At 44.7% G+C, this 27,976-nt stretch overlaps 1 protein-coding gene across 1 annotated transcript; it reads right to left on the bottom strand.

Moving 5' to 3' along the window:
* Positions 1 to 32: 32 nt before the first annotated feature.
* On the bottom strand, positions 33 to 27,887 carry RIOX2 (ribosomal oxygenase 2). The gene is given in 12 exon segments (XM_030329301.1): positions 33 to 525; positions 953 to 1,039; positions 2,849 to 2,937; positions 4,905 to 5,070; positions 5,867 to 5,969; positions 9,163 to 9,266; positions 15,006 to 15,134; positions 16,200 to 16,319; positions 21,953 to 21,987; positions 21,990 to 22,284; positions 22,287 to 22,423; positions 27,815 to 27,887. Coding segments are annotated over 11 exon segments (1,386 nt in total). The 5' UTR covers positions 22,386 to 22,423; positions 27,815 to 27,887; the 3' UTR covers positions 33 to 366.
* Positions 27,888 to 27,976: the final 89 nt, after the last annotated feature.

Here is a 27,976-nt window from a genome sequence, read left to right as displayed (position 1 = left end):
TTCTTCCAAAGAACAAAGCCAGGTAAATGACATTCAAATTTCAGTGATACATTTATTGGAGTTATACCTTTTCTACCACACTGGATTAAAGAAGTTTATCAAAAGTACGGTTTTGTTACTTTCTGAGACATATACTTCATCTGCCATTCTTTCCTCCATGTGCCTCTGTAATACACATGGCCAACCAACTTCCTGAAACAGGGAGGTCTCATGTTGTTAGGTAAGGACAGTTGTAAGGAAAGCTGCTGTAGAACCAGTCCCAGGCTGCTGACTGAAAGCAACAGAAGCTGCCTAGCACATAAATGTTTGCTCCTCCTCTTCTCATACGTATGTAACAGATGGTCCATTCTCAATTCTGGAAAGGCACTAGACTACCTGGATTAAGCATTCTGTCCAGAGGGATAACACCAGATTTTCCTTTTCCTCATCTGTAGGAAGTTTCAGGTTCTTGACAGAAACAGCTGGATGGCCCCAAATTTGCTTCAGTGCATCCATATGTGATAAAGGAAAGCGAAGTCCATGAGACTGAAAAAGGACAAACCATTTAGATAAAAAATGTACTTTCATAAAAAAAACTTCTATAGTTATCAGTACATCATTTTTGATAACCTTAAAATTAGGCAACCTACAGAACTGGCCAATTCCCATATAAAAATTTAGACTTTATGAAAGGCATCCTAGTTTATATAATAGTCATTTGCACTGCTTCATATTTATTACATTACACATTTCCTTCAAGGCTGCAAGTCCCAGCTAGTATCTTTTAAAGCTGGTATATGTACATCACAGAACTGTCTGGCTTCATCATCCCCATGCAAGGGCTTTGTCAATTGTGTGAAACGTTAAGTCCATGCTGCGATCATAAAAAAGCACATCACCCATAAATCAAAGGTAACACATTCTTCCCAGCCACCACCAAATCACGGGAAAGACATTTTAGGTTGGAACGGACCTCTGTTTCCTCATTTCCCATCATGTGTGTCTCTCTCCTGTTCTTTAAGGAATGATAGATGTAAATCATCTTTTCCTGAGTTTCATCCTTTAAAAAAAAAAGGGGGAGGGGTGGGTTAAGTTGTCAACAAAATAGGAGGTGACTACTAGGAGTGTTTTCCAATAATGAAATTCAACACCCAGAATACTATAAAGAATCTTTTTGACACAAAATGATTATATACAAGGTATATATTATAATCAGATTACTATTTGTATGTAACAAATAGGCACTTTTTAAAGAGTGTAGCTGGTAGAACATCATCAGAAATGGGGTTTAATTAAAAAAACAAATGTTTAGGGGCGCCTGGGTGGCGCAGTCGGTTAAGCATCCGACTTCAGCCAGGTCACGATCTCGAGGTCCGGGAGTTCGAGCCCCGCGTCAGGCTCTGGGCTGATGGCTCGGAGCCTGGAGCCTGTTTCCGATTCTGTGTCTCCCTCTCTCTCTGCCCCTCCCCCGTTCATGCTCTGTCTCTCTCTGTCCCAACAATAAATAAAACGTTGAAGAAAAAAAAAACAAATGTTTACATATCAACTTATCAATGAAACACAAGTTTGTTCCTTTGATCCTAACAGCACAGTTTTATGTCAGAATTTGACCTTCCCAGTTATAGATAAGCTGACAATTTATGAACACCATGGAGCAAATATTACCAGCCACAGGAGCTATAAAAACTTCCAATTACAGTAGCCTCCCAAATAGTCCCAACTTCCCTTCCTTTCCATCCTACACAGGGGGGTTTATCATCCTAATCAGAACCCTCACTCATTCCTGGTCACTTCTTACATCAGGGTCAAAGACCCTGGCCTGATACAGAAGGTCTCAAATTCTGTATATCAGAATAATTCTGATTATCAGAATAACTAGGATTTTTTTTTTTTAATAGGAATACAAGAGTGTATACTTCTGAGGTTTTTTTTCCTGTGTGTTTTATAAATCAGTCCTCTCCAGGTCTGGCCAAGATGGCTGTGACAGTCTGCTTATAGACACACCTAGCTGCCCCACACTCTCATCCCCTTCCAATCATTTATGGAGTACCTATCAAGATAGCGAATTAAAAGGAAGAGGGTGAAGTCATAGGGCAGGGGATGGTGTCCAGGGAGCTTTACTAATAAATACAGAAGCTCCAACCCAGAGCAGATGAAACCCAGGAATTTAAAACTTCTACAACTTTTCCAGTTGGGGCACCTGGGTGGCTCAGGCATTTGTGCCTCCGACTCTTGATTTCAGCTCAGCTCATGATCTCACAACAGTGAGATCAAGCCCTGAATCAGCATGCCCAGCATGGAGCCTGCTTAAGATTCTCCTTCTCTCTCTTTGCCCCTCCCCCACTGCCACTCACTCTCAAAAAAAAAAAAAAAAAATTCCAGTAGAGTCAAGGATCAGTTAGCCAGTTTTGGCAACCATAGGATTAGGTGACAAGGTTATGGAATGTCGACTTTCTTCTCCATGATCTACAAGATAGAGATTTTTTGAGAAGGAACCTCACAAAGCCATATGTAATGACAGATTTGGACAACATTCAGGAGGGAAGAGGGACTGAGGGAGGTGCATGAACAAGGGTCTGCAGTTATCTGAGCAAGAGCAGTATGGCCTGAGACCAGGCAATAATCCCCACATGAGGGGAATAAAGGAGAATCTGTGGGGATGAGGGCAAGCCCCAAATGTCCAACAGGCAGGCCTCTCTGGCCCAGTGAGATGTAAGCACCATCTGATTGATGTAAAGCCAGGGCACAAAGTTATGAGGACAGATGCATGAGGGGTAAAGGCAGGGGCCGTTTGTTAATTTGATAACCTGAGGCCCGTGACAGAAATGTTCTGAGAAAAGAGGAAACCTCCTCCCCTCTGTATACTCACAGACTGATCCTGATGCAGCCCTACTGTGAGGATGGTGTGGTCTTTAAACTGCAGTCTCACTGTGCTGTCCAACCTTGGTAACTGTCCACCTAGAAGACCCACAGGGAGAAAGACAACCTTCACAAGAGGAAACCCAGGTTGAATCTTGTCTGTGGGTAAAATCTAAATGTGGGGTACCCTGCAACTCAAGTATTGGCTTACCCTATATTTATAATGATACTGAAATATAGTTTACATCCTTATGGAGCTCATTCTTCCAGTGCAGATGTTTAACAGATCAGTAACGATAGATGGCTAAGCATATTAAATAGATGTATACAATACCATGGAAGCATGACAACTGTCACAATAGGGCCACCGTGCCTTCTGCACACAACACTCCCTTCCCGTTTCTGTCTTCTGCCTCTTGCTCTACACGTGGACCCTGAAAGGACTGCGTTCAAACCGCACCATCTCACCAACTAGTTGTATAATCATAGCAAATTATTCTATCCATGTAGGTCAAGCATAAGATCATAAAAGCCAGCTAATAAAATTCACAGAAATAAAAAAATAGTCCTTTCCCAAGTTAGATTTAGTGAAAAAGTAGCCACTAAAAACAGACTAATCTTACAGGGTCATCTGGTTAAAGAGTCTCGAAAGAACAGAGCCTTATGGACGATAATGGCTAAGACAAGGAAAACCTTAGAGAAGATATTCCGTGCCATAAACTGATACTCAGAAAACGGTTCTATAAAGATGAAAATATATGCTGAAAAAAATCTGTTTTGAATAGGACCAAACTAATTCTAAACTTCCCCTAAAGATTGTACTAAAAATATAAATAGAATCAATGTTAGAGGCAACCTTATAGACTATTTCAGTGGTTCTCAACCATGATAAATAAGGTTTTAATAAAAATTAGTAAAAATGAGACTCTTACTCCATGGAGAAAGTACCAAGCAGCCCGAGATTGGGCCTGGAGCTCACAGCCACGTGTCGGTGCTCTGCTGAACACAGTCCCCCTGAACACCAACAGTAAGCAAGGCCCCTCCTCTGTGAGAGAGCCAGACTAAAACAAGACCGCTCCACAATCATGTCAGAACTCAGGCAAAAGCAAGAACTTTGTCCAAACCTCTAAAAGGACCACAGGTCCCCATCCTGCTGATCCGGGAAGCAGATCCCATTTTACTAATTCCAACTTCAGCTTCCTTTCACTCCTCCTGCCTACAGAAGACCCAACTAGACTCCCTATTTTCTGACAGCATCCAACTCAGAGCAAAGCCCCACTCTCTTAACCCTCCAAAAAAATCACCTAACCAGAGCCCAAATCCATAAAGCCTTCCAACACTCTTTTACTGAGATGCCCCACAACCCTCAACAGTGTGTGGTCTTCCCAGTTGCAATAAGTCCTAAACCCATTTGTCCCCCTGCAGGAGTGCCATACTGATGGTATGCTATCACCATATATCCATAAGTGTTAGGTCATTTGCAGCCTAAACCTGTCCCAAAGTAGTCACATGGGACTTAGGGAAAGTTGGTGACCACCTTGGGCATTCTTAAATTTCACCTGCTGGTGGCAGCATTTTACCCATCACTGAGTTCATCTTGTTGGAATTAGTTCAGTGTTCAAGTTATTAAAACTTCCTGAAGATGATGAATACCAGAGGACCCATAAATACACCTCTTTTTCACCCACAATCACAGGGCTCTTTCTCCCCAACATGCTGGGAGGTAGGATGCCTAAAGGTACAGCACGTCCTATCCAAACGTAACACGCCAAAGACAGATCCAGATCCACCTTACCAGCTTCTTGGGGCACCTGGGTGGCTCACTGGTTAAGTGATGTACTTTCGATTTTGGCTCAGGTCATGATCTCACGCTTCGTGAGATGGAGCCCTACATTGGGCTCTGCACTGACAGCATGGAGCTTGCCTGGGATTTTCTCTCTCCCTCTCTCTCAAATAAACTTTAAGATGCTTCTTACTTTCCATCTTCCCAAAGAGGAGCCCACCCAGGAAAGCCTCAAAATATCCCACATCAGCCCAACCACCTAGAAGAAAAGCAAAAGCTCCACCTGGCGTTGAAAACTCTGATCCGTCTCCCATATGGTAAGGGGGAAGTCTGTTCATAACAAAATCCTTCTTCATGTCTGCTGAAAGCAGCTCTTTGGTGCCCTCCAGGCGGTCTGCAAGGGTCCTCAGAAAGCCACTTAATCTTGTTGCAACAGCTGTGGCTTCCACCTGCTGGAAAGAGAAGGGAGTGCTGGCCCAAACTCCAACAAGACTTACCACCAAGGTCCTGGTCTCCAAAGTAGTACACTGAGCATAATCACCCAGTACAGACGAAGATCCATGACGCTTCTGGGGGTACGGGGCAGGGGACAACCAGTGTGTTTAAGAATACCCCATTATTTCCTTGTAACCGCTATTCATCATAAGCTGCCTTTTGTTAGCCAAAACAAGATCAATTGTCAGGATTTTGCCTAGAAAGAGGGATCCCTAGAAATACGGTGCAGTCTCGGCTCTGCCTTTAGGAAGGCAATTCATCGTCCTGAGGAGACTGCTTCAGACAGTGAAAGTAACCTTTGCTCAACTTAGCACTAATTCAGTCACCTCAAAACTAGCCTAACAGTGCTGCTGTTTCAAACATAAAACAAGGATGCAGAGGAAAGCCAGGAATACCCCAGTACCCCAAGGATCTCCTGTGGGTCTCTCCTAAGTAATCATGTGCAATCAATCTATGGCTCTCCTAGCCACACGTCTTACTTATTCAACCACTTATTCAGCCAGCGTCCTCACAGCGCCTGCTACTGCCACCGTGACATATGGAAAGAGGGGTGTCTGCACAACACCCTAGGCTCTTTGGGTCCCACGTCACGTGCGGCACGACCCTCCTCTGCAAACCTCCCAGCTCTGCCGTCAGCCCAGGAGACAAGCTTGACTCCTGTGGGAGGAAGGATCCTGGGGTCCCTCCGAGGGGGACCACGGCTTCCGCCGGCCTGGGCTGCCACTCCCCCCACCCGCCTTCACTCCTCACCAGGAGCAGCTGCCGGGGTATGCCAGCCCGGAACTCCAGATCTTCCTTTGCGGTGTCAAACACAAGCCCTGACATGGTGTCCAAAAGGAAATCTCCCCATGAACTGCAATATGCACCAAAAAAGAAAACAGACCACACACGGAATTTACAAAAAACACTGATTTCGAGAGTAAATCCCAAAGCTACAAAGGGCATTCCAACTTTCTTCCCTTCCTCAGGCATCGTGAGTTTAATTAATTTGACATTACTCAGCACAAAAAACTTTAAAAGACCTTCATCAATCACACAGCTTCTCTCCCCCGCCTTTCCCAGACACTCACGTGGAAAGTTAAAAGTGGAAAGCTAGACTTTATTCACAATTTTTCCTAAAGATACCACACAATCATATACAGTCTAAGTGGGAAGTTCAAGGGACCAATATTTTTTAATGTCTTCAACTATAACACAAGTGTCTATGAGAGGAGCTTTGTAGGAGATTTTAACAATTATAGGACATGAAAAATGTTTATGTTCAAAAACTCCAAAAGAAATACATTCAGGGTAACCGTAAGATCCCTAGACTGTGTAATCATCTGAACTGTTAGACGCTACATTTTCCTTTTTCCCTTGTAATAGAGGGGCACTCTTCCCCAGTAAAATATCCAACATCAACAATTTTAAAATAGTCAACTTGCAACTTGTTGAAACTCTAGCAGTGGTTTACTGGGATAGAAGGGTAGAATCCAATGGCCAAAAATAACATCTAGGGATGAGCATCGGTGTTCAATTACCTGTGCTTTCTCTGGGGCATTTACCACTGGCTCACTCCCAAATGTGTGCCACTGTAAGAAATGCTCTGTGGGGTTGCTCTCTTTAAACATTTCTTAGCTGTTTAAAATTTTCCTCAGTGTCACCAGATTTCAAATTGCTGGCTACGTGCAAAATGGAAATTCACAGTATGACTTTTGCTTCTCACCCACTAAGCAAAATTAACACTTTTATGCTTCCCTTCCGGAAAAGTGGCAAACGAAGACAAAAGCCACATCAGAGACACTTTCCCTAAGACGTCCACCCTTTGGCATATTCACCACTTTATAACTTCACGTTACACCCAACCTCACAGATCTGACTGCGTGAGATTTTTGTGCTGGAGATTTTTCACCAGCACAAAAATAAGCTCCTTTTGCAAGGCCATAGGTGAAATCATGTGGCAGTAGCTCATGAAGAGATTAACTGCAACTAACCAGAGCTCTGTGCTCTTTTCAGAGTCAGAATGGATGTTGGGCCTTTCCAGAATTTGAGGTTAATACCTCTTGAGGGGTTCACTTTGGTAAAATAGCCAAACCAACCTGCTGCTGTCCCACAGAGGTCCCAAAAATTCCCAAAAAAGCTACCCTTAAGAGGTGTTAGGAAAAGGCCCCGAAATCCTCACCCTGCCACAGTGCCTTCAAGAGAACTAGGACCAAAGCAGAGGGACATCTCTGGGGAGCAATGGTTCTTGAGTTAAATTTGTCCCATTCTAGCCCCAGAACCACCGATAAAGGCTCAGGTCAGAGTCTGACCTACACACGTCAGTCATGGTGTCCATCCACATTCCCCAGCTGACCAAAGACATGGGTGGGACCCAGGGAAGAGCCCACTAGCTCTTCACTCTTGGAACTAGGAACAGTTTAGCAAAAGTAAAAGCTATTAAGTCCACTGAGATAAAGGGAGGTCAGACAAGGACCTAATAATGGCTTATGGTGAGTCAATGTTATGAGTGAACAGAAGATGAGGAAAGACAACAAAGTACGTGAAAAACCAATTACTAGGAAACCAGTCGGGGCCAGTAAGTGAAATGCAAAAGGACAGAGAATCACAGAAAGGGGGAGGAGCTGAGTAACATTAATGGCGGGACCCAGAAGCTACATGGACATTCATGGTGCCAAACTGGTTGTCAAGGCCCAGAGGTACTTTGTACCCACAGTGAACTTCAGGTTCTGGCCTCCCTGTGGCTGGCTCTTTCCACTTCCTACAATCCCACTCCCTCAATGTCCCCGCTCTCTTAAGCTGGCCCTTGGTGACTTTCTGTTCCCGGCCATGCCCAAGAATCTGCCTAGCCACAGTGACAAAGGCATTTTTCATAAGCTTTGGCCTTCTATTTGTGGGCAAGGACTGCACTAACTTTAGGCCAGGCTCCAGCAAGTTCCTCTGAGCAGCCTCTTAAACGCAGGGGGTTAATTTCACCCAGAAAACCCAGATTGAGGAAGTAGAAGTACCTTACTAACTGTTTTGCAAGTTATGCTTTGAAGGTAGGAGAGGACTTGGCTGTCCGTCAGGACTAGAATGCCTCTCCTACTTTGACCTTCTGACCCACTTCTACTTACTCATCCTTTGAGACTCACTCAGCTTGGGTGTCAAGTCATTTCTGAAGCGTTCCTAGATGCCCCAGCTTGGCAAAATGCATTCCTCTATGCTGCAAGAGTTCCCCCTGCAGACCCATGATGGAATCTGCCCCAACTTCCAGACTGCAAGTTCTCTCAAAGCCCCTTCAGTAACAGGCCTGCATTCCCAGCAACTAGCACAGCGGCTGGTGCCTGCAGGCTGCGATACAGTAATGACTTTCAAGGAGGTCTGGACTACTAGCAAGGTCGCTGCTGTTCGGAAATCACTCACAGGGAGGGCGCTTCTGCCGGGTCCTGTGAGGAGGCACTCACCGAAATGGAACACAGTTTTAATTAGAACTGTTTCAGCACATGTGAGTTTAGGTCTTACTGTTCCAGACTCCTCTCCTACATAACTTCATGAACTTTCATAAAAGACAGAAACCTTAAAAGAGATCCAGAGGTTTCAGGGACACGAGGGTTTCTGTTTGGGGTGATGAAATGTTTTGGAAACAGATAGTCGTGATGCTTACATAACAGTGTGAATGTAATTACTGTCACCAAATTGTACACTTAAAAATGGTTACAGTGGCATATACTACGTTGTAAATATTTACTGCAATAAAAGATTTTTTAAAAAGAGACAGACTACCAGTCCAGCCTGGCATCATTAACACTGCCACACCTACAGCTACGGTTCTTTCGTCCCAAATTTGCAAGTCTTCATTGGGTAAATCCCAATGTTCATGGCGTTCCCAGGAGGAATCCCCGACGGGGCGATGCCAGGGAGAAGACTCTAAAGGAGTATGGAGTTAGCAAGGGAGCCTGAATGAAACCCCTGAGATTGGATAAGCAGGACAGTAGTGGCCAACTCCCTCATTCCCTTCCGTGTGTGGTTGCCCCGGGCCACAACTTGAGCTGCCCTGGGACACAAGGCTGAGAAGAGGGTCATACTTGTTCTGGTAGGTGCTGATGGTCACGTGAGTAGAGTGGGCCAGACCTGGAGGAGTGTCCGCTTGATGAATGGTCCCTCTGGGGAAGTACAGGAAATCACCCGGCTAAAGGAAGAAAAAGAAAAGGGAGGAGGGAGTTAATAAGGAGGAGGTCTTCTCAATCCCTTGTCTTAAAGAAACAAAAATAGCTCTGAGTTTCAGTTCTCCCTTCTAGAGACCTTCTACCTTACTGATTCATGGGGTGGCTCGTATGCTGGGTTCCTGGGGTCCCGTTAGTCTAGCTTCACTGTGCCTGAGTCGTTACTGGGAACCCCAGTCCTGAGAGCTTTCAGTACCCGAAGTCACTTCGTATTCACAGCCGAGACCAGTTACACTTGAAACTGGCCCCATCCCAATCCAGGGAGCAAGCAGGTGACCTCCTGTGTCTGGGAAGCCTGCACCCTTCCTCTCCACCCTCTGAAGGGTCCAGTGATCAAGAGTAGAAGCTTTAGAGTCATACAGACGTTGCCATTTACTGGCGAGGAACCTCAGAAAATTATTTAACCCACCAAAGCCTCAGTTCCTTCACCTGTAAAAGGAGGCCAATGGCCCAAAATTCACAGACTTATTTTCAGGATTAAAGGAGACGCCATATCCAGAGGTCTTGGAACAGTGACAGGCAGATGGTTGTACCGTAAGTACTATTTACCTGCCACTCCCCCATCAACCATCAGGAAGTTTGTGAGCTCTTCCAGGGAGGGTCAAGGTCCCTCATGTGGTCCCAGAACCTGAACTCCCAAAGCATCAGGTTGTACAATAGAGCTCAATGAATGTGTGGATGGACTAGTTGAAAAACCATGTAACCCTTCCCTTGAACCTAAAACTAGATGGAACTAAAGATCAGTCCCCCTCTTGGGCAGGTGAGCCGCCTCCATCCTGTGCTAGGTCTCGCCCAAGCCAGGGGATAGAAATATCCTTCCTAAATCACTCCTGAAGCTACATCCTCCCCAATCCCACCCAGACGAGAAACATTCCATATAGCAGTTGCCTAAGGAGGGGAGGCAATCTGATAGCCGCTAGCCTCCCGTCTGCAACATGGGAAGCAGTCTGACTCTGGTAAGAGCCAGGAGGTGGGTTCAAGAGACAGCAGATAAAAAGACAAACAAACCAAAAAACCCTTTCCTTAACGTTACGATTTTCTTTGAAAGAAACAGTATACAATTAAATATATTCATAGGGCTATCTTGGGGCTCATTCACCCGAAGGACACCAAACGACAGGGAAATTACCACTTGAAGCAAATGCTTGACTCACAATTACAGCTATCATTTGCTCGTGTCTCTGCACCACCCCTCCAAATGAGGACCTTCATTCATTCATTCATCATTCATTTATTCATCCACAACATTTGGTTAAGCCCTCTCCATCCTCCTCCCCACGCCAGGCAAGATTGCGAGGCCACCGGGGTTAGAGCATTAAACAAAGACCCTACCCTTTGTAGTTCATTTGAGATGCGCGCAAACATTTGAGAAGAGAGAGAGGACAATGAATACAAGAAAAACACTCGAGTGGGGCGAGGCAGAAAATTAAAGCAGTAAATAATGTCAAGCAGTGGTAAGTGCAATGAAGACAAAGAAGCAGAAGACGGACATGAAGCTGCATATGGAGGTGGTGGGCAGGGTTGTGCCTGGGGTAAGAGATGCCACTGTCATCCAGGATGGGCGCTAAAACCCACTCTGCTAGACTGACATTTCAATTGGGACTTTAGAGAATGAGCAAGCTAGCCCAAGTGACTACCTGGGCCAAAGGATTCCAGGCAGGGGGAAAGAGCAAGGGCAAAGGTCCTGAGGTTAAAAATGTGCTGTGGCCATGTGGCAGGAGAGCAGTGAGGGTGGAATGATGGGAGGTGAAGTGAAAAAGGCAGCAGAGGGGCTGGATTACAGGACCTTCTGGCCTGTTCTAAAGACTTTGGCTTTTATTCTGGATTTAATAGAAAGCTACTGCTAGATCTGGGCAAAGGGTACAATGGATCTCAACAGATCATTATGGTCATGTCAGAAAAGCCTCTGCAAAGGGGATACCAGATAGGAGGCTTTTGTATAAATCCACATCCAAGGGTTTTATCCTGAACAAGCAGGAAAATGTGTCACATTTACAGGAAAGAAGGCTGGGGACAGCAGGGAAATGGAGTTTGCTTTGCAGAATACTAAGTTGTGACACCTTTTATCTTTCCAGTAGAGACATTAAGTAGGCAGTTGGATAGGAGTTTAGAGATGTGGGCTAAGACAGGACATAGCATTGCAAATACCTCAGTCTAAAGGGAATTTATTTTTAATTTTTTTTTAATGTTTATATTTGAGAGACAGAGAGACAGTGTGTAGTGAGGGGAGGGGCAGAGTGAGAGAGACGGAGACAGAATCGGAAGCAGGCTTCAGGCACTGAGCTGTCAGCACGGAGCCCAACATGGGGCTCCAACTCACGAACCGCGAGATTATGGCCCGAGCTGAAGTTGGACGCTTACCGAGTGAGCCACCCAGGGGCCCCAATTTATTTATTTTTAAATGTTTTATTTTTGAGAGAGAACAAGTGGGGAGTTGCAGAGAGGGAGGGGACAGAGGATCCAAAGCAGGCTCCTCACTGACAGCAAAGAGCCAGATGCGGGGTTTGAACCACCAAACCGTGAGGTCATGACCTGAGCTGAGTCTCAGCCCCTCTAGAGGGAATTTAAACCATGGGAGTGGGTATGGATTGAGGAAAGAGGTCCAGGAAATAACCCTGGCATCCTAACTTTCAGAGGTGCAAAAGACTGAAGATAAACAGCCAAAGAGAATGAAGAGGAACAGCCAGTAAGCAGGAAAAGAGAAGCAAAAGATGGCTGGCATCCTACGAAGCCCATGTGAGGAAGGTGGGAGTGAACCAACTGTGTCCAATGAGGCTGACAGGAGGATGCTAAGATGGGGACTCAGACGGGGGCACCTGGGTGGTTCAGTCAGTTAAGCGTCCAACTTCGGCTCAGGTCACGATCTCACGGTTGTGGGTTCGAGCCCCATCAGACTCTACACTGACAATGCGAAGCCTCTCTGGGATTCTATCCCTCTCCGCTCCTCTCTGCCCTCCCTGACCATGCTCTCTATCTCTAGCTCAGAATAAATACAACTTTAAAAAAAGGAATGATGGGAACTCGGAGGCAAGCATGTACTTGACAACGTGGTAGCCCGGTAACCTTGGGGAGATGGTCTGGAGCAAAGTCTGGGGTGGGGGGGGGGGGAGCCTCCTGGGAGGCTGTTCCCAGGAGCAGGGAGAGAAGACTGGGCAGGGTCCCTGAAGATGTCTGTGGCCTAAGCCCGGCATCTATGAATATAGATGATATGAATAGGCTGTGAATGGAATTAAAGTTGCTGAGAGGGAAATTATTTGGATTATCGGGCAGGTACGCCATAATCACAAGGATCCCTAAAAGTAGAAGATGGTACAGGAGGAGAGAACCAAAGAGATGTCAGCGTGAGAAAGACTGGCTCTATGTTCCTGGCTTTGCAGATGGAGGAAGGGCTGTGAGCCAAGGAATGCAGGAGTTCTCTAAAGCTAGGAAAAAGCATGGAAATGGATTCTTCCTAGAGTCTCTGGAAGGAACAGTCTTGCCAATACCTGATTTCAGCAAGGACAACCAAATCCCTTCTGGACTGATGAACGCAGAATCTAAATGTGTGTTGTTTTAAGCCACTGAATTTGTGGGAACTTTGTGGTAATTGATAAGCAGTAAATAAATGTACTGACATACAGCCGTCTCTTCCAAGGAAGTTTCATGTAAAGGAGGCATCAAAACCTATCCTTCCGGGGCACCTGGATGGCTCAGTTGGTAAAAGCATCCGACTTTGGCTCGGTCATGTTATCACAGTTCTTGAGTTTAACCCCCACATCAGGCTCTGCGCTGACAGCTCAGAGACCGGAGCCTGCTTCAGATTCTGTGTCTCCCTCTCTCTCTGCCCCTCCCCGCTCACCTCTGTCTCTCTCAAAAATAAACAAATATTGAAAAAAAACAAAAACAAAAAAACTTCAGTTCTTACAATGTACAGGTAAATATTATGCTCTCATTTTCAATAAAGGAGAAACTGAGACTGACATAAACAACTCTGCCCAAGAAACCCATAGCTCTTAAGCGACCACAGCTACATGCAAAACCAGGCGTGTCAGGCCCCAAAACCATCAGAGTGGTGCTTCCATCACAGGGGTGGTCTTCATCCCAAGATCCCAAGTGTGATGACCTTCGTCGTGGCCCTTCATGCCCACCCGCCCAGAATGACTTAGGTTTTCTGTTTCACATACTAAGCATTTATGCCAGATTTCATTTGAGGATTTCGGTGTTTAAAATTCACATGTATATAATATGTGCAATTGAGAAAAACCCTACGGTACCTGATGCTTGCCTTTCTCCTCCTAGGAGACTCAGGGCTGCTCTTAATGAATGGAGATCCTCACGCGTGTGACCAATGGGCATCGCTCCTGACATCCCGGCCTCCCAGCACCGGCCTCACAGAACCCACATCATCTATACCTGAAGACCACTATAAAGACTAACTTTCTTGGGTAGGGCCAGTTGGCTGTCATCAAGCTAAGGAACTCAGCCATGGGCCCTCGAGACCATGGATAGCTTAATCTTTCCCTAAAATAATCAAATAAGAGCCTATTCAACAGCTTCATGGAGAACAAGGGTTGGTAAACTCTTTTGTAAAGGGCTCCATGGTAAACATTGGTTAAGGGCATGTGGTCTCTGTGGCAACCAGCCAACTCTATGGGTGCAATGTGAATGGAGCCCTAGACAATAAATAAGGAATACATATGGTTGTGTTCCGGTAAATTTTATTTACAAAAACAGGCAGCAGGCCATTATTTCTGGCCCATGTGCCATGGTCTGCTGACTGTTGACCAAGAACTTAAAAAAATGATACCTTTATTGTGTCTATTCAAATCTCCTGTAATATAAGCACACATCAAAAAAGGAGATTGCTTCTCCTAGGTACAGGCGGGCAGGAAAACTTTTTAAAATCAAGAAAGGTCCATAAGGCATTGAGTAGTATAACTAGTGATAAATTCAAGACACAAGAAATGCAAAAACAGTAACTATATACATCAAGTTGGTAGAATCTCTGGAATGGTTTGAGCTAACTATGGTATCTTAATTCAATATATAAAGTTGAATTAAGGACCTATTCTCATCCCTCTAAGATTTTTTTCTCAGCAATCTCACCTGCTAGGGATTGGCTACGAGTCCACCCAGGCTAACTGCTCAAAGACAGACTCTTTCTGTAGCAAGATGCCAGCAAGCCTGCCGCCACGATCAAGCCACCTGGCTTCCTGGAGTAAGATTCCTTAAGACCTTTCATTATTACTATTCTTCTGGTGGCTACACATGCAGGGGGAGGGAGGGGAGTGCAGAGAGGGTCTACCGTACAATCAGGAGGAGAGTGGGTCATGCTAGCTTTCTACCAACAAAAAAACTAAGAAGCCCCTGGCTGTGCTCTGCCTGAGCAAGCTACAGCCCAGTCCTGACTGCTCTCTTAGATTTGGTGAAGCTGCCCCAGGCCAAACCTTCCACTTCTCAGTCAGTAGTCACCGAGCTCATAATCCATTCCTGTGGAACTTGGGTTATATTTGAAGACAGGTTGTTTGGAAAATGAATGTAACATTTCCTCAGCTCAATTCTACACATGCAAACACCAAGTCTCCTTTACAAGCTACACGTGGCTGAGTGAGAGCCACCCTCCCCCCTCCCACGCTCTTGCGTGTATTCCGAGGACCATCACACAAACACTAAACCCCAGACCTGAACTTGTCTCACGAGCAGCTCCCGTGATAGAGGTCCCGTACCTTCAACGTGAACTCATGTGTCGGCCTCCCAATCCTGTCCTCGGCCTCCACGCTGTACTCTCGTGCCAGGGGCACAGTGGGGTGGTAAAGGCACCAGTGTTTCTCCCCCTCCAGCTGCAGGATGAAAACCTAAAGAGAGCCACAGGACCTGGGAATGTCAGCTCTGGACAACTCATGAGGCAAAGTGGTTCTAGGGTATCAGCCCCGCCAAGGGCTTCGATGAATTACACATTCCAGATGGAAAATAAAAATGAGAGATTAGTGATGTGTTTCACTCTACACTTGAATAAAAGTTGTCACTATTGCTTTTCACTTCTTAAAAAACAGGTCATCATGAACCTTGATACTGGAAGGATATTCATTCTTTTCAGTGTAATAAAGCCTCACTGGGCTCTTTATATCCCACTATCTCCTTCCTTTAAGTCTTCTATCAGACAACAAAGCCCATAATCTCTGAGGGAAAAGCCAAGTTTGAGAAATTACTCATGGTGCCTAAAATCCTGAATATCATCCTTGGCAGATAGGAAAACGTCAAGTTTTTTATTCTTCATTCAGCCAAAGATATCTTAAAGCTCTGTTTAAAATATTAAAAACAAAATCAAAAACTTTTGGGAAATGTATTGCTATCAAATTGCCTTCAGAGGGGGGAAAAAGGAGACGTTTTACTAATAACTGTATTAGTATAAAAATAAAAGTACAAAATGCCCAAGCCAAAGAGTTACCTTTTTTGGCAGCCATATGAGAGTGAAGCAACACTTGTCAAGGTGCCAGTGCTTAAGTGAGACCATGACCTTCATTCAAGCTGCCCCAAGATTTGCACAAATGGAAAAAATTATCCATTTTGGCTCAGCTCCAGAAAAAGGACAAAAATGAAGCGATGTAAAGATTACTGTGACTCCTACTTTATTAAAACCCTTACGTTGTGAAATTACAGAAAAAGCCACTCATGCCTTTTCTGTGGACAGATGCCATAAATACCGTTTTGTAGGGATATGTAGTTCTTTATATTAGTAAGGCTGGAAACCATCTCTCCTGTTTTGAGAATGAGCAGGAGAGCCAGTTTGGTGGGATTAATTTGGCCCAACATCTAGGTGAGGTCAGGATCTCTAAGACCACACAGCAAGAAGGGCAGAGAGCTGAACTGAACCCTGACAGCTAACCCAGGCCCCAAGAGAACAATTTTCTTCCTCTTACCTCGACATCATCATAATGGGGTGGGAGGCCCTGGGATCCTGCAGGGGTTATGTATACATTCGAGCCAACCAAGGAGCCAAAGTAGCATTCTAGCTTCTCCTGGATCCTCCAAAGCTCATCCTGAAAAAGAAAGGTGGATAGGAGAAGAGGTGAAAAGTATATTAGAAATAAGAGGAAAGACACATTCTTACTCACTTAGCAAGTCTTTACGCTGCAGCTATTATGTTCCACATACCCAAGAATTCAGCAGTGGAAGAGCCAACGCCTGTGCCCTGGAGAATCTTCCATCCTGGTGCAGACCAGCACAGACAAACGAGAAACTGGCAAAGCAGGCAATCAAGAGTCATGCAGGATTTTAAGCAGGACAATGACATGATCTAATTTATGTTAAAAAAAATTTTTTTTTAATCTTTATTCACTTTTGAGAGACAGAGCCTGAGTGGAGAAAGGGCACAGAGAGAGGGGAGACACAGAATCCCAAGCAAGCTCCAGGCTCTGAGCTGTCAGCACAGAGCCCAACGTGGGGCTTGAACCCACGAACCATGAAATCATGACCTGAGCCCAAGTCGGATGCTTACCAACTGAGCCACTCAGGTGCCCCCTAATTTACATTTTTAAAAGCTCACTCTGGCTGCTATGTGGAGAATGGCCTGGAGAACAGCCAGAGAGTCAGTCTGGAAGCTACTAAGGCCAGTCGCCAGGCCAGAGATGACCAGGGTGGTGGGGGAGAAGCAGAGAGGGACAGATGCACCCTGGAAGCAGCACTGGCAGGGCCTGGGAGGCACCAAGTACAGTGGGCTGGTGGAAGGGGAAGACTATTCAAACCCTCCTGGCTTTGGATGGGCAACTAGTGCCTGGTTCCACTTATTGAAATAGTAAAGACTTACTAGAGAACAAGTTTTTTTGCAGGGGCGAAAGGGGAGATGTGTGCAGGGAGAGTTATACATTGGTTCCAGAGAGAGAGACAGACACAGAGAGAGAAAGAGAGAATATGAATCCTGATTTTCCCAAGCAGATGAGAAGGGAAGCCACATGGTTATTAGCACTTTCTCTATTCCAAGCCCTGTTTCCAAGGGCTTTTACATATACTGGTTATATATGTCCCCAACAACCCTGTCTCTCTCATAAGGTGAGCACTATCATCCTTCCTGGTTTACAGATGAGGAAACTGAAGCATGAGAACACACAGCTACTAGATGACGTGGCCAGGATTTAAATCCAGGCAGCCTGGCTTGAGCACTTTAACCATGGCTCCATATTGCCTCTTTTGGAATTATCTTAAGGAAAACACAGGTCACCTACAAGGACTCTAATGGACATTCAAGACCCCAAGTCTCAAGTGTATGAACGTACAGTGCCTGACACACCAGACACAAATGTTTGGTTTTTTTTTATTTATTTTTGCCTATTTTTGAGAGAAAGAATGCACGAGCATGAGTGTGCCCACAATCAGGGGAGGGGCAGAGGGACAATCCCAAGCTGGCTCCACTCTGGCAGCGGCAGCCCCATGTGGGACTCGAACTCACAAACCATGAGATCATGACCTAAGCTGACACCAAGAGTTGGACACTTAGCCAATTGAGCCACTCTGATGCCCCGCTAAAATGCATTTTTAAAAATTTGGTGAGTAAACCAATAACCACAGCTTAGGAATCAATCCTACCATTTGACTGAAAAAGGACCTACAGTATTAAAAGTTTCAAGTGGAAAAGAATTAGGTCAGTATAAAAAAAGCTTTGGGAGACATCTTTATAAAGACTACCGGGCTACTCTATTTATAGATCTCAAGGGTTCTACTTAACACAGGAAGAATAATTTAATGGCTTCTGAATAGCTCCAAAGAGTTAAGAGAGCTTCCAAGAAGCCTAATTTATACCAGGGAGGGGCCAGCAGGACCTGGTTCTGTAATTACATTTATACGGTGACTGAAACCATTAGAAAACCAAAGCTTCTCTTTCTAATGGCTTGAGAGGTATCTCAGGACCATGTAGGTGACTTTATGGTTCCCAGCCCAAGCATCTGGGTCTACAATTGATACGTATGTGTCTCCTTTCTTGTTAAAGGTTACAAAAATCCTAGCAATTGCACAATTTTCCTATTTCTCCTGAACCTTTAGCTTCTGAATCTGCCAAGTATAGCCTAGTAGAAAGAGATCAGGACAAAGCACCTCAATCCAAGATGCAGTTACAAACTAAATGACTTTCGCTTCTTTATTTGTAAAATGAGAACTCCACCTCCTTCCCCCAAGGTTGCTGGGGAACAGCATAAAACAACTTACCTGCAAACTTATTTACATTGCCTCACCAACACTGACTCAGGCACAAACAAGGCTCTTTTGAAACCAGTCTTCTTTAATTCAGGACTCGCAACTATGCCTGGAGCTGCCCAGGAGCACCCCAGAGCAGCGAAAAGGGAAGGTGGCAGCCTCTCCCCTTGCTGGGGACAACCTCCTCTCTCCACTGACCTACTCACAAAATCGAAACTGAATGCAATTGCTAAGACCAGAGAAGCCCACGGGTACACTTAGAGAAAAGCAAAAACACACACACCAAAGCCCTACTACATTTCAAATAACATCTTTAAAAGTACGGTATGAAACTGCCTCAAATTTGGAGTCGGAAGTGCTTACTTAGCAGTTACGAAAAAGTCACATCTCTGAACCTGTTTTTTTTTCCACATGTAAGATGCAGACCACAATGAATGCTCTATTTTAAATGTCTGTTAGAAGGTTCAAGTGAACACGTGTATTTGGTAAACTCACCCAGACCTTTGACATATGGATTACCCAAAGCAGGAGTGGAAACAACTTATGGCTTTCTGATTCCTCCTTATTCACCTCCAGACCAACTAGAATAATAAGTTGTGCACATACTGAGACCCCAATAAACAAGGCACTAACTGTCCACTAAACAGTCTCCCAACCTAGCTACTGACAAACCATCTCTAGACTTTTTCAATCCTGATATTAACTAGTCAGTATTAACTAAATACACAACACTAGTCCTTCTGAGAAAATATTTAGAACCCAGATTCTACTATAAGAGGATGAGCTCCCACAGCTCCTATAGGTCTCTCTACTGGTGGAAAGAGAAAAGGCAGGGTGCAACCCAGTCTATCCTGGGAGCTGAGTTTAGACTGAGAAAGCTCATCCTTCCCACTTTCATAAACCTGGCCAAAGAACAGAGTCAACGGGGCAAAGCAAGTACAAGTGTTTGGCCCACCTGGAATCAGAGAGGAGAAATGTACAGAACTTAAGAGATGAGCAGAGAAAAGCCAAAGATAATTCTAATGTACAGATATGACAACCATTAAGGACACCATACATATGCCAAATAATAACTTTGTACTGGTTTGTGACCCAATCACATACAATCAACTTCACTGACCTTTTATGTTCATAGTTATTAGATGTCTAAAACACACATTTTTTAAAGTTTTTATTTTTCTTCAATATATGAAATTTATTGTCCAATTGGTTTCCATACAACACCAGTGCTCATCTCAAAAGGTGCCCTCCTCCACCTTTTGGGATGAGCACTGGGTGTTGTATGGAAACCAATTGGACAATAAACTTCATATATTGGGAAAAAAAAAAAAAAGGTGCCCTCCTCAATACCCATCACCCCCCCCCACCCCCCCCCCCCCCATCAACCCTCAGTTTGTTCTCAGTTTTTAAGAGTCTCTTATGCTTTGGCTCTCTCCCACTCTAACCTCTCTTTTTTTTTTTTCCTTCCCCTCCCCCATGGGTTCCTGTTAAGTTTCTCAGGATCCACATTAAGAGTGAAAACATATGGTATCTGTCTTTCTCTGTATGGCTTATTCACTTAGCATCAAGCTCTCAGTTCCATCCACGTTGCTACAAAGGGCCATATTTCATTCCTTCTCATTGCCACGCAGTACTCCACTGTGTATATAAACCACAATTTCTTTATCCATTCATCAGTTGATGGACATTTAAGCTCTTTCCAATAATTTGGCTATTGTTGGGGCGCCTGGGTGGCTCAGTCGGTTGAGCGGCTGACTTCGGCTCGGGTCATGATCTCGCAGTCCGTGAGTTCGAGCCCCGTGTCGGGCTCTGTGCTGACAGCTCAGAGCCTGGAGCCTGTTTCAAATTCTGTGTCTCCCTCTCTCTCTGCCCTCCCCCACTCATGCTCTGTCTCTCTCTGTCTCAAAAATAAATAAACGTTTAAAAAAAATTAAAAAAAAATAATTGGCTATTGTTGAGAGTGCTGCTATAAACATTGGGGTACAAGTGCCCTATGCATCAGTACTCCTGTATCCCTTGGGTAAATTCCTAGCAGTGCTACTGGCTGGGTCATAGAGTACGTCTATTTTTAATTTTTTGAGGAACCTCCACCTGTTCTCCAGAGTGGCTGCACCAGTTTGCATTCCCACCAACAGTGCAAGAGGGTTCCCGTTTTCTCCACATCCTCTCCAGCATCTATAGTCTCCTGATTTGTTCATTTGGCCACTCTGACTGGCGTGAGGTGATATCTGAGTGTGGTAAAACACACATTTTAAGAAGTGTTGCTTCTAACCAAGAGAAGAGTCAAGACTAGCTAAGAGAGAAGCACTGTGGTGTCCCACATTTCCTGAACACAAAATCATGACTTGGCCTGGCAAGTGATTTATAAGTTCTTTTTGGGTGTTTTGGGCCAAAAGGTTGGCAACCTAGGGACATTTCAACTTCTTATGATTGCATGAGATGGAATATCTGAAATTAGGACTTGTACTGAAACATCTAACAGTACTTACCCTTTCTCCAGAGCAGAAACAGGTTCAAGATCCTTTATGTAGACAGCAAATGCATTCACTAGATTTGGCCAGTGGGCTCTAACAAAGAAACTGAGTTCAATCATAGGAAACATTACTGGTAACTGATGACAAAGTCCCAGGAGCCATCACACAGCCAGAATCCTCAACATGGAGCCTTCTCCTCCCATGCTGCCATTTTGGTTCAGCCATGGATCACAAAAGGGAATTTCTGAACTCAGAATACGCCTCAATCCTTCTGGGCCACCTGTCATGTAAGATTTCAAACCTCTACAGAAGCAGATAAGCTATGACTGCATTTTATAAAGCAGAAACTGAGCAGAAAGGGGGCCAAGTATTTCTCAAATGTTACCACTGAGACAGAATAAAAAAGTTAGCCACTCTCCCAGACTTGCAATCACAGCTACCCTCCATCTATGACTGTCTCCCCAGGAACAGTTCTAAGACCCAGCTCCTCAATGCCACCTGAGCAGCTGTTAATAAGGGTGAAGTCTCCTTCTTGAACATGCATCTGGTCCTTGATCCGGTCACAGCTCTAAAGCCTCTACTAGCTAGAATGCCAGCAGTAAAGGGAAGTAACTTCAAGAAGAAAATGATCACCTCGACACTATCATACCTTATATTATAATGACATTTAATTATAATTTAATTTATAATGACCAAATAGAAAGGTCTACCATATACCAAAACAATAAAACAGCCCACAGAACACGCTCCTGAAGGGGTAATAATTTATAATTGCAATAGAGTTTTTGCAGTGTGATGACATCTAATCATGTCCACCTGAGTTGTTGGGAGATTCCAATGGTTTAGCCAAAGATAACACAGGGTCTCCTAATTTGGAATGCATTTAAAGAGCAAACAGGAGGTATCTCTTCTCAGACTGGCAGGTTCATCACAGGTTCACCCCTGAGCTGACCTGTGCCAAATGTTAGCACTTTAATACATTTAACAATTCCATAATAGGGAGAACCTGTTACCTTAAATCTCTGAGGTTGGTGAAACTGAATTGTGCCCTTTTCTGATCAAAATCTTTTCTCAGTTGAAGAAAGTGCACTTTGCCATCTTTATTTAAAACCTTCTTCTTCCCATTGACACACCGGCAGACATTTATGTCTCTTCCATAGTACATACCCCGGCTGCATAGACTCTTCAGATCTGACAGCCTGAACAGGGACCGGTAATATGTAGCCACTGCAGGGTCATCTCTCTGAATGAGAAGGGGCTTCTTCTCCCAGAATTCCCTGAAAAAAGTCTCTGTCTTGATGGGCGAGATTAAGCTTTCAAACAGATCACTGGGGCTTTCAAATTTAAAATAGAGGAGGGTCCACCAGCTGCCTCTATCTTCACCTGCTTGCAGGGAACAGACCCCTCTTCCTTCCCATTCCCCGTGGGCTTTGCTTTCTTCGGCATCGTTCTGTCTTCAAGACAAAGCAGTGACGAGGTTGCACCTACCAGAGAACAAAGCACACGTGGTTAGGTTCACCAGGAGTTCTAACATTAGCAGATGGCGCACCACAACTCGTGTGACCATGCCACCTTCATGAGCACTTGTAAGTCAAAGCCCTTTCCTCCAGGATGGGATACAGCCTTAATCTAACACCACATCATCCAAGATAGGATTCAGCCTCAAACACCACTCAGATTACATATTCATCTAAGGAAAGCATTTTTTTTCTCGGGCATAAGCACTAAATCGTTAAAGTCACCGTTTGTTTGTTAGGAGGTATAATGATTCCAAATTAAATGGTTCAGCCACCTAAGCAGTTCCTAGTCACAGTTTTTAGCCTGTGGCCGTTGACACAGCAGTCTAAAATCTTGACTTCGGCTTCAATCAGCACAGGTCCCAAATCTAATTAGACGCACTCTTGAGTTACAGGCACTCGCCTCGAGAACTACCAACAGGGGCTCACAGCCAGGTGCTCCTTACCACAGCACCACCCCCAACTGTTAGGAAGGCAGCCCAGGTGCCCTGGGCCAGTGTCACCTGGTGGCTGGAACAAGAAGCTGCTGCTCCCAAGTCTTCCTCACCACATGAACCTCCGCACTTTTGATTCCCAGCTTTTTCCTGAAAACTGCTACTCTATGAGAAAACCCCGCCCCCATTAAAAAACCAAACGAATTCGAGACTACAAAGTAAAGGCTAAAGACAGTTATGCCCCATTTTAAAAAGCCTTAACTTTTAAACTAAGACACAATACCAACATCACCTAGGCATCGCCTTCTAGAACTGCCTTCTGTATTTCTAACAAGCTCCCAGGTAACAATGCTTTTGCTGGTCCATGGACCACATCTGAGGAGTGACAATCCCAAGCCCTGCCAAGCCTCTCTCAGAACTGTCCCCAAACCACAACTACCGTCACACTTACAATAATGCAGGTGTTCTTCACCTGGGGTTCAAGAATGGTATTTCAAATTACATGAATTTTCAGAAACTGTAAGATCCTATTTCACACTGTGTGTCTACATCTCTCTATATAAATATATATTTGGGTGCGGGCACATTGTGCTCACCTGATTCTTAAAGAAGGGCCAAGAACCACTGCACTTATAAAGAACGATTTTTCCCAGAGACCAATAACTTATTTATAGATATCACAGTTTTCTATTTTGTACTGCTAGCAAAATTTTAAGAACACTGTTTTCTGCCCTTTTGTTATTATAACTAAGCTGTATTTCAGCTACACTGTGGACTAAGTAGAATTAGTGGTCTGGCCTGGCAAGTAAGCACCTGGAACACTGTGTTACACATTGCAACAATTTACAAATGAACCTTTGGAATGCAACCCAAATATAAACTGAACAATTCAGGAAGTGGAAACATCAAAATATACAACTCTAGTGCCCTCATTTTAGCTGCTAAAACTTTTGTACAGCTCAGATCAAGTGCCCTTGGTAAGGGCACATAGGACAGAAGTGGAAAACAAGTAGAAACTGAAGGACGGAGGTGGAAAACAAGTACAACTGATGGACTGAGGTGGAAAAAAGTACAAACTGACCCTAAAAGCTTGCACTGGAGGACTGAAGGCTTAAGCTTAAAAAAAACAAACTTTGGTGTTGGCTATGTCACCAAAGAGACATTTTCTGAAAATGTTCTGCACACCTTTCAAGCTTCCCAGCCAGTGTGATTTTTCAATTAAAGAATCAAGGCTTCCATGAACAAAAAGTTATTGCTAATACTTGGAACCCAGATGTGATTCAGAAATGCAGGAGACATGAAAACAGTAAAAGCACAGCTCGTGCAGAAGAGTTACCAGCCATCCTTTGAAAGGCCCCGACTATAGCTAAGGTCTGAGAACTCAGATTTCAGGAGCATTCCACCACCTTTAACTGATAAGAGTGACTCACTCTGCCTTAATTGTTTGCACAATGTGGTTTATAATGAACACCTGTTTTCCTTCTCGGAGTCTGGAATTTGGTAGGTGCCAGGCAGAGGGTGCCTATGTGGTCAGTCCCCAATAAAAACCTGAGTTCTGAGTGTCTGATGAGCTTCTCTGGCTGGCAACATTTCACACGGGTTGTCACAACTAGTTGCTGGGCCAATTAAGCACCTGGTCTTTTGCTATAATAAATCAGCTGTGAGTCCTAGTAAATCACTGAACCGAGGGATGGTCTTAGAGATCCCCCAACACATTGCTATTTTTAAAAGTGTTAAATTGGGGGCACCTGGGTTGGCTCAGTTGGTTAAGCATCTGACTTCAGCTCAGGTCATGATCTGCTAATGAGTTCGAACCCAGCATCGAGCTCTATGCTGTCAGCATGGAGCCCGCTTAGGATCCTCTTTCCCCCCACTCTGCCCCTCCCCTGCTTGCCTCACTCTCTCTCTCTCAAAAATTAGTAACCATTAAAAAAGTGTTAAATTGGTTCAGAAGGTTTGTTACCATTAAGGTACCCTATATGAAAACATAATTCATATTCAGCCACACATCTCTTACCTCTCACAATTGGTCAGTTTAAAGTTTATTTAAGGGATGTGGACAGCAGGAAGATGCCGCTGAAAGGCCTTTCTTTAAGCCTACCTAAGCCAAAAAAATCACTTAAAGCATTTTTCCTATCTACGATCACTAACATAATAAACCCAGCACTGCATAACAAATGTTTTTGTTAGAATCTATATTTTACTATTTATACTGCCAAAAGTTGCATCATTTCTTGTCTGCCTTCATATTGAAATGATTTAAGGCTCAGTTAATTGGAACCTGGCTTAGAGATTACTGGGCAAATAACTATTTCTCTGATTCTCACACTACCCATATTGTAAGACAAACCATTCTTTTTAATAGCTTTGGGGAGTGGAGGGGGAGAACAGATGACATACCCTATCACATTAAACATGTAAAAATCTTAGTATGCATCACAATTTCAGAAAAAGTAAAAAGCATATCTTAGAATCTAAGAAATTTAGGGGCACCCGAGTGGCTCAGCAGTTGAGTATCTGACTTCAGCTCAGGTCATGATCTCACATAGCTCGTGACTTCAAGCCCCACATAGAGCTCTGTGCTGATAGCTCAGAGCCTGGAGGCTGCTTCAGATCCTGTGTCTCCCTCTCTGCCCCTCTCCTGCTCGCTCACTCACTCTCTCTCTCACACACACAAATATAAATAAACATAAAAAAATTGTTTTCTAAAGTATCTAAGAAATATAGTAATGAGACAAGGAAACACTTTGTCTAGAAAAGTAAAGCCATACCATCCAGCCCAGAAACCTCACAGACCACCCAAACAGAAGTTTAAAGTAAATATTTTTATAAAGCTACAGGGAAAAAAAGCAGCCTTTAAAAAAGCAATTAGTGGCTATTAAAAAAGCAACTGGCCTGGGCAGCTCAGTCGGTTCAGTGTTCCACTTCGGCTCAGGTATGATCTCACTTGCGTGAGTTCAAGCCCTATGTCAGGTTCTGTGCTGACAGTTCAGAGCCTGGAGCCTGCTTCTGATTCTGTCTCTCTCTCTCTGCCCCTCACCCACTCACACTCTCTCTCTTTCAAAAATAAACATTAACTTTAAAAAAAAAGCAATTGGTATCATTTTACAATTATACAAATATCAAATCATGGTATACACCTGAAACTGTTATATATATCTATTATTCCAATTTTTAAAAAACAAATGTTTTCCAATCTGAGTTGACTATAAGCATTAGTGTAAAAAGAGTCACGGTTCATATTTTACTAGCTGCCCACAGATTGAAAAAAAAACACCAACTGATCTGAACAACTTTGAAGGATTAAAACTCTACAATAAAATCCACTGATATCCATTCTACAGCCAATAAATATAAACCAAGCCTTTATATCCTTAAGTGTCCTAATCTTCTTTTCTGTAGTAATATTCACTGACAAAAAGTCAACACAGATTCGTCTGGGGAACAGCCATCTGCACGGCCCCAGAGCCTAGCACAGAACGGGGCACATAGGTCCCCAAGAAATGTTTGCTGAATGAATTATCCTCCTTTTTCATCGTCTGTATATAATATTAGAGAAAAATCCTCAAAAGCTTTACACAAAACAGAGTTGGGAGGAAAACAGTTTATTCAAAGGGGATAATTCTGATGGCAGCTGTAGCTTGGGTGTTCAACCGCACTGTCAGAGCTGAAAGGCAAATCAGCCTGCAGTGGTTATTACCAACCAGAGGGAGGTATGTCTCTACAGTCTTCAGAGCAGAGCTTTTTACAGTGTAGTCACCAGAAATACTTGTTCACCTGCAAATTTCTAGGCTCCCTATCAAGCCTACTAGATTAAGCACTTCTTGTGCTGGGTCCTAAAAATCTACATTAACACAGGAAATATTCCATTGGAATTTTAGATCCATTAACATTAGTCAAATTCTGCTCCATTAAACACACACACCTGACAGAAATATTACCTGTAACGAGGTTGCCTCGGCTGACCTAAAATATTTTTTTTTTACGTTTGTTTATTTAGAGAGAGAGGGAGAGAGAATCACAAGCAGGCTCCACACTGTCAGCATGGAGCCAAATGGGGGGCTTGTACCCACTAACCCTGGGATCATAAACTGGGCCAAAACCAAGAGTCAGATGCTTAACCCACTGAGCAACCCAGCCCACCCTGACCTAAAATACTCCTTTTCTGCCTAACAGAAATGTTCATCCGGAGGGAAAACTCGTTCTCCTGTTGACCTAATGCTGTGATTGGCAGTTACCCTTTTAGCCCTATTTTAAAAAGAAAATAGATTACAACACCTCCGTGTCTTGTAGTAAGCACGATGTTACGAAGGATGAGGCCAGAGAGGCAAAAACTATCCAAGCGATGGTGGCAGAGGCTGGATAAGTCAGGCTCCTCCATTTAAACGTGAGTCCAGGGAAATCAATGGCCTGGCGCCGAATTTACAGCTCATCAGTGGACTCCCAGGCCCCTGCTTCCTGAACACGCAGTGAGCAAGCCGGCCTCACGAACCTGTTGGACAACCCACTGTCGGGCTGCCGAACTAGTAACACTTGCTGAGTGAACTGGCAGAGGGGTCTGTAATTTTAAAGTCAGGCTGGGACCAGACAGCCGCGACGCCCCCGCCCCGTAGCCCTGGCTGCAGGGCTCCCAGCAGTAAAGCCTGTCTCTTAGGCCCGACCTGACGCCAGAGGCACAACCCACGTGGAGGCCGCGCTCCCCGGCGGGCGTCATCCTCCCGGCGGAGCCTCCAAACTTTCCGCGCGCTCGTCCCAGTCTCCAGACCACCGGCGGCCCACGTGGGCCACTCTCGGTGCTCAAGCCATTCGTGACCCTACTCCCGCATCCGGGCAGCAGCAGACCCGGCGTGTCCTCCCTGCCCCGGTCCCCGGGATCATGGACCGCGTCGGCGCGCGTCCCCGGTCCCAAAGCACCAGCACCCACCAGGGCCGCCCCGCCGCTCTGAGGGTCCCGGGACTGGGCTCTCAGGCACCCTCCAGGCCCTACCCGCACCAGCGCTTGGAGGCCAACAGGACGTGCACGACCCCGCCCCCGGCGGCGCGGTGCAGGCAGCGAAAACCCGCTCCACTCACCCTGCTCGGCCTG

This window comes from Lynx canadensis, chromosome C2 (assembly GCF_007474595.2).
Source record: "Lynx canadensis isolate LIC74 chromosome C2, mLynCan4.pri.v2, whole genome shotgun sequence".
Taxonomy (NCBI): domain Eukaryota; kingdom Metazoa; phylum Chordata; class Mammalia; order Carnivora; family Felidae; genus Lynx; species Lynx canadensis.
Note: the sequence above shows the minus strand (reverse complement) of the source record. Positions and strands in the feature narration are given on the sequence as shown.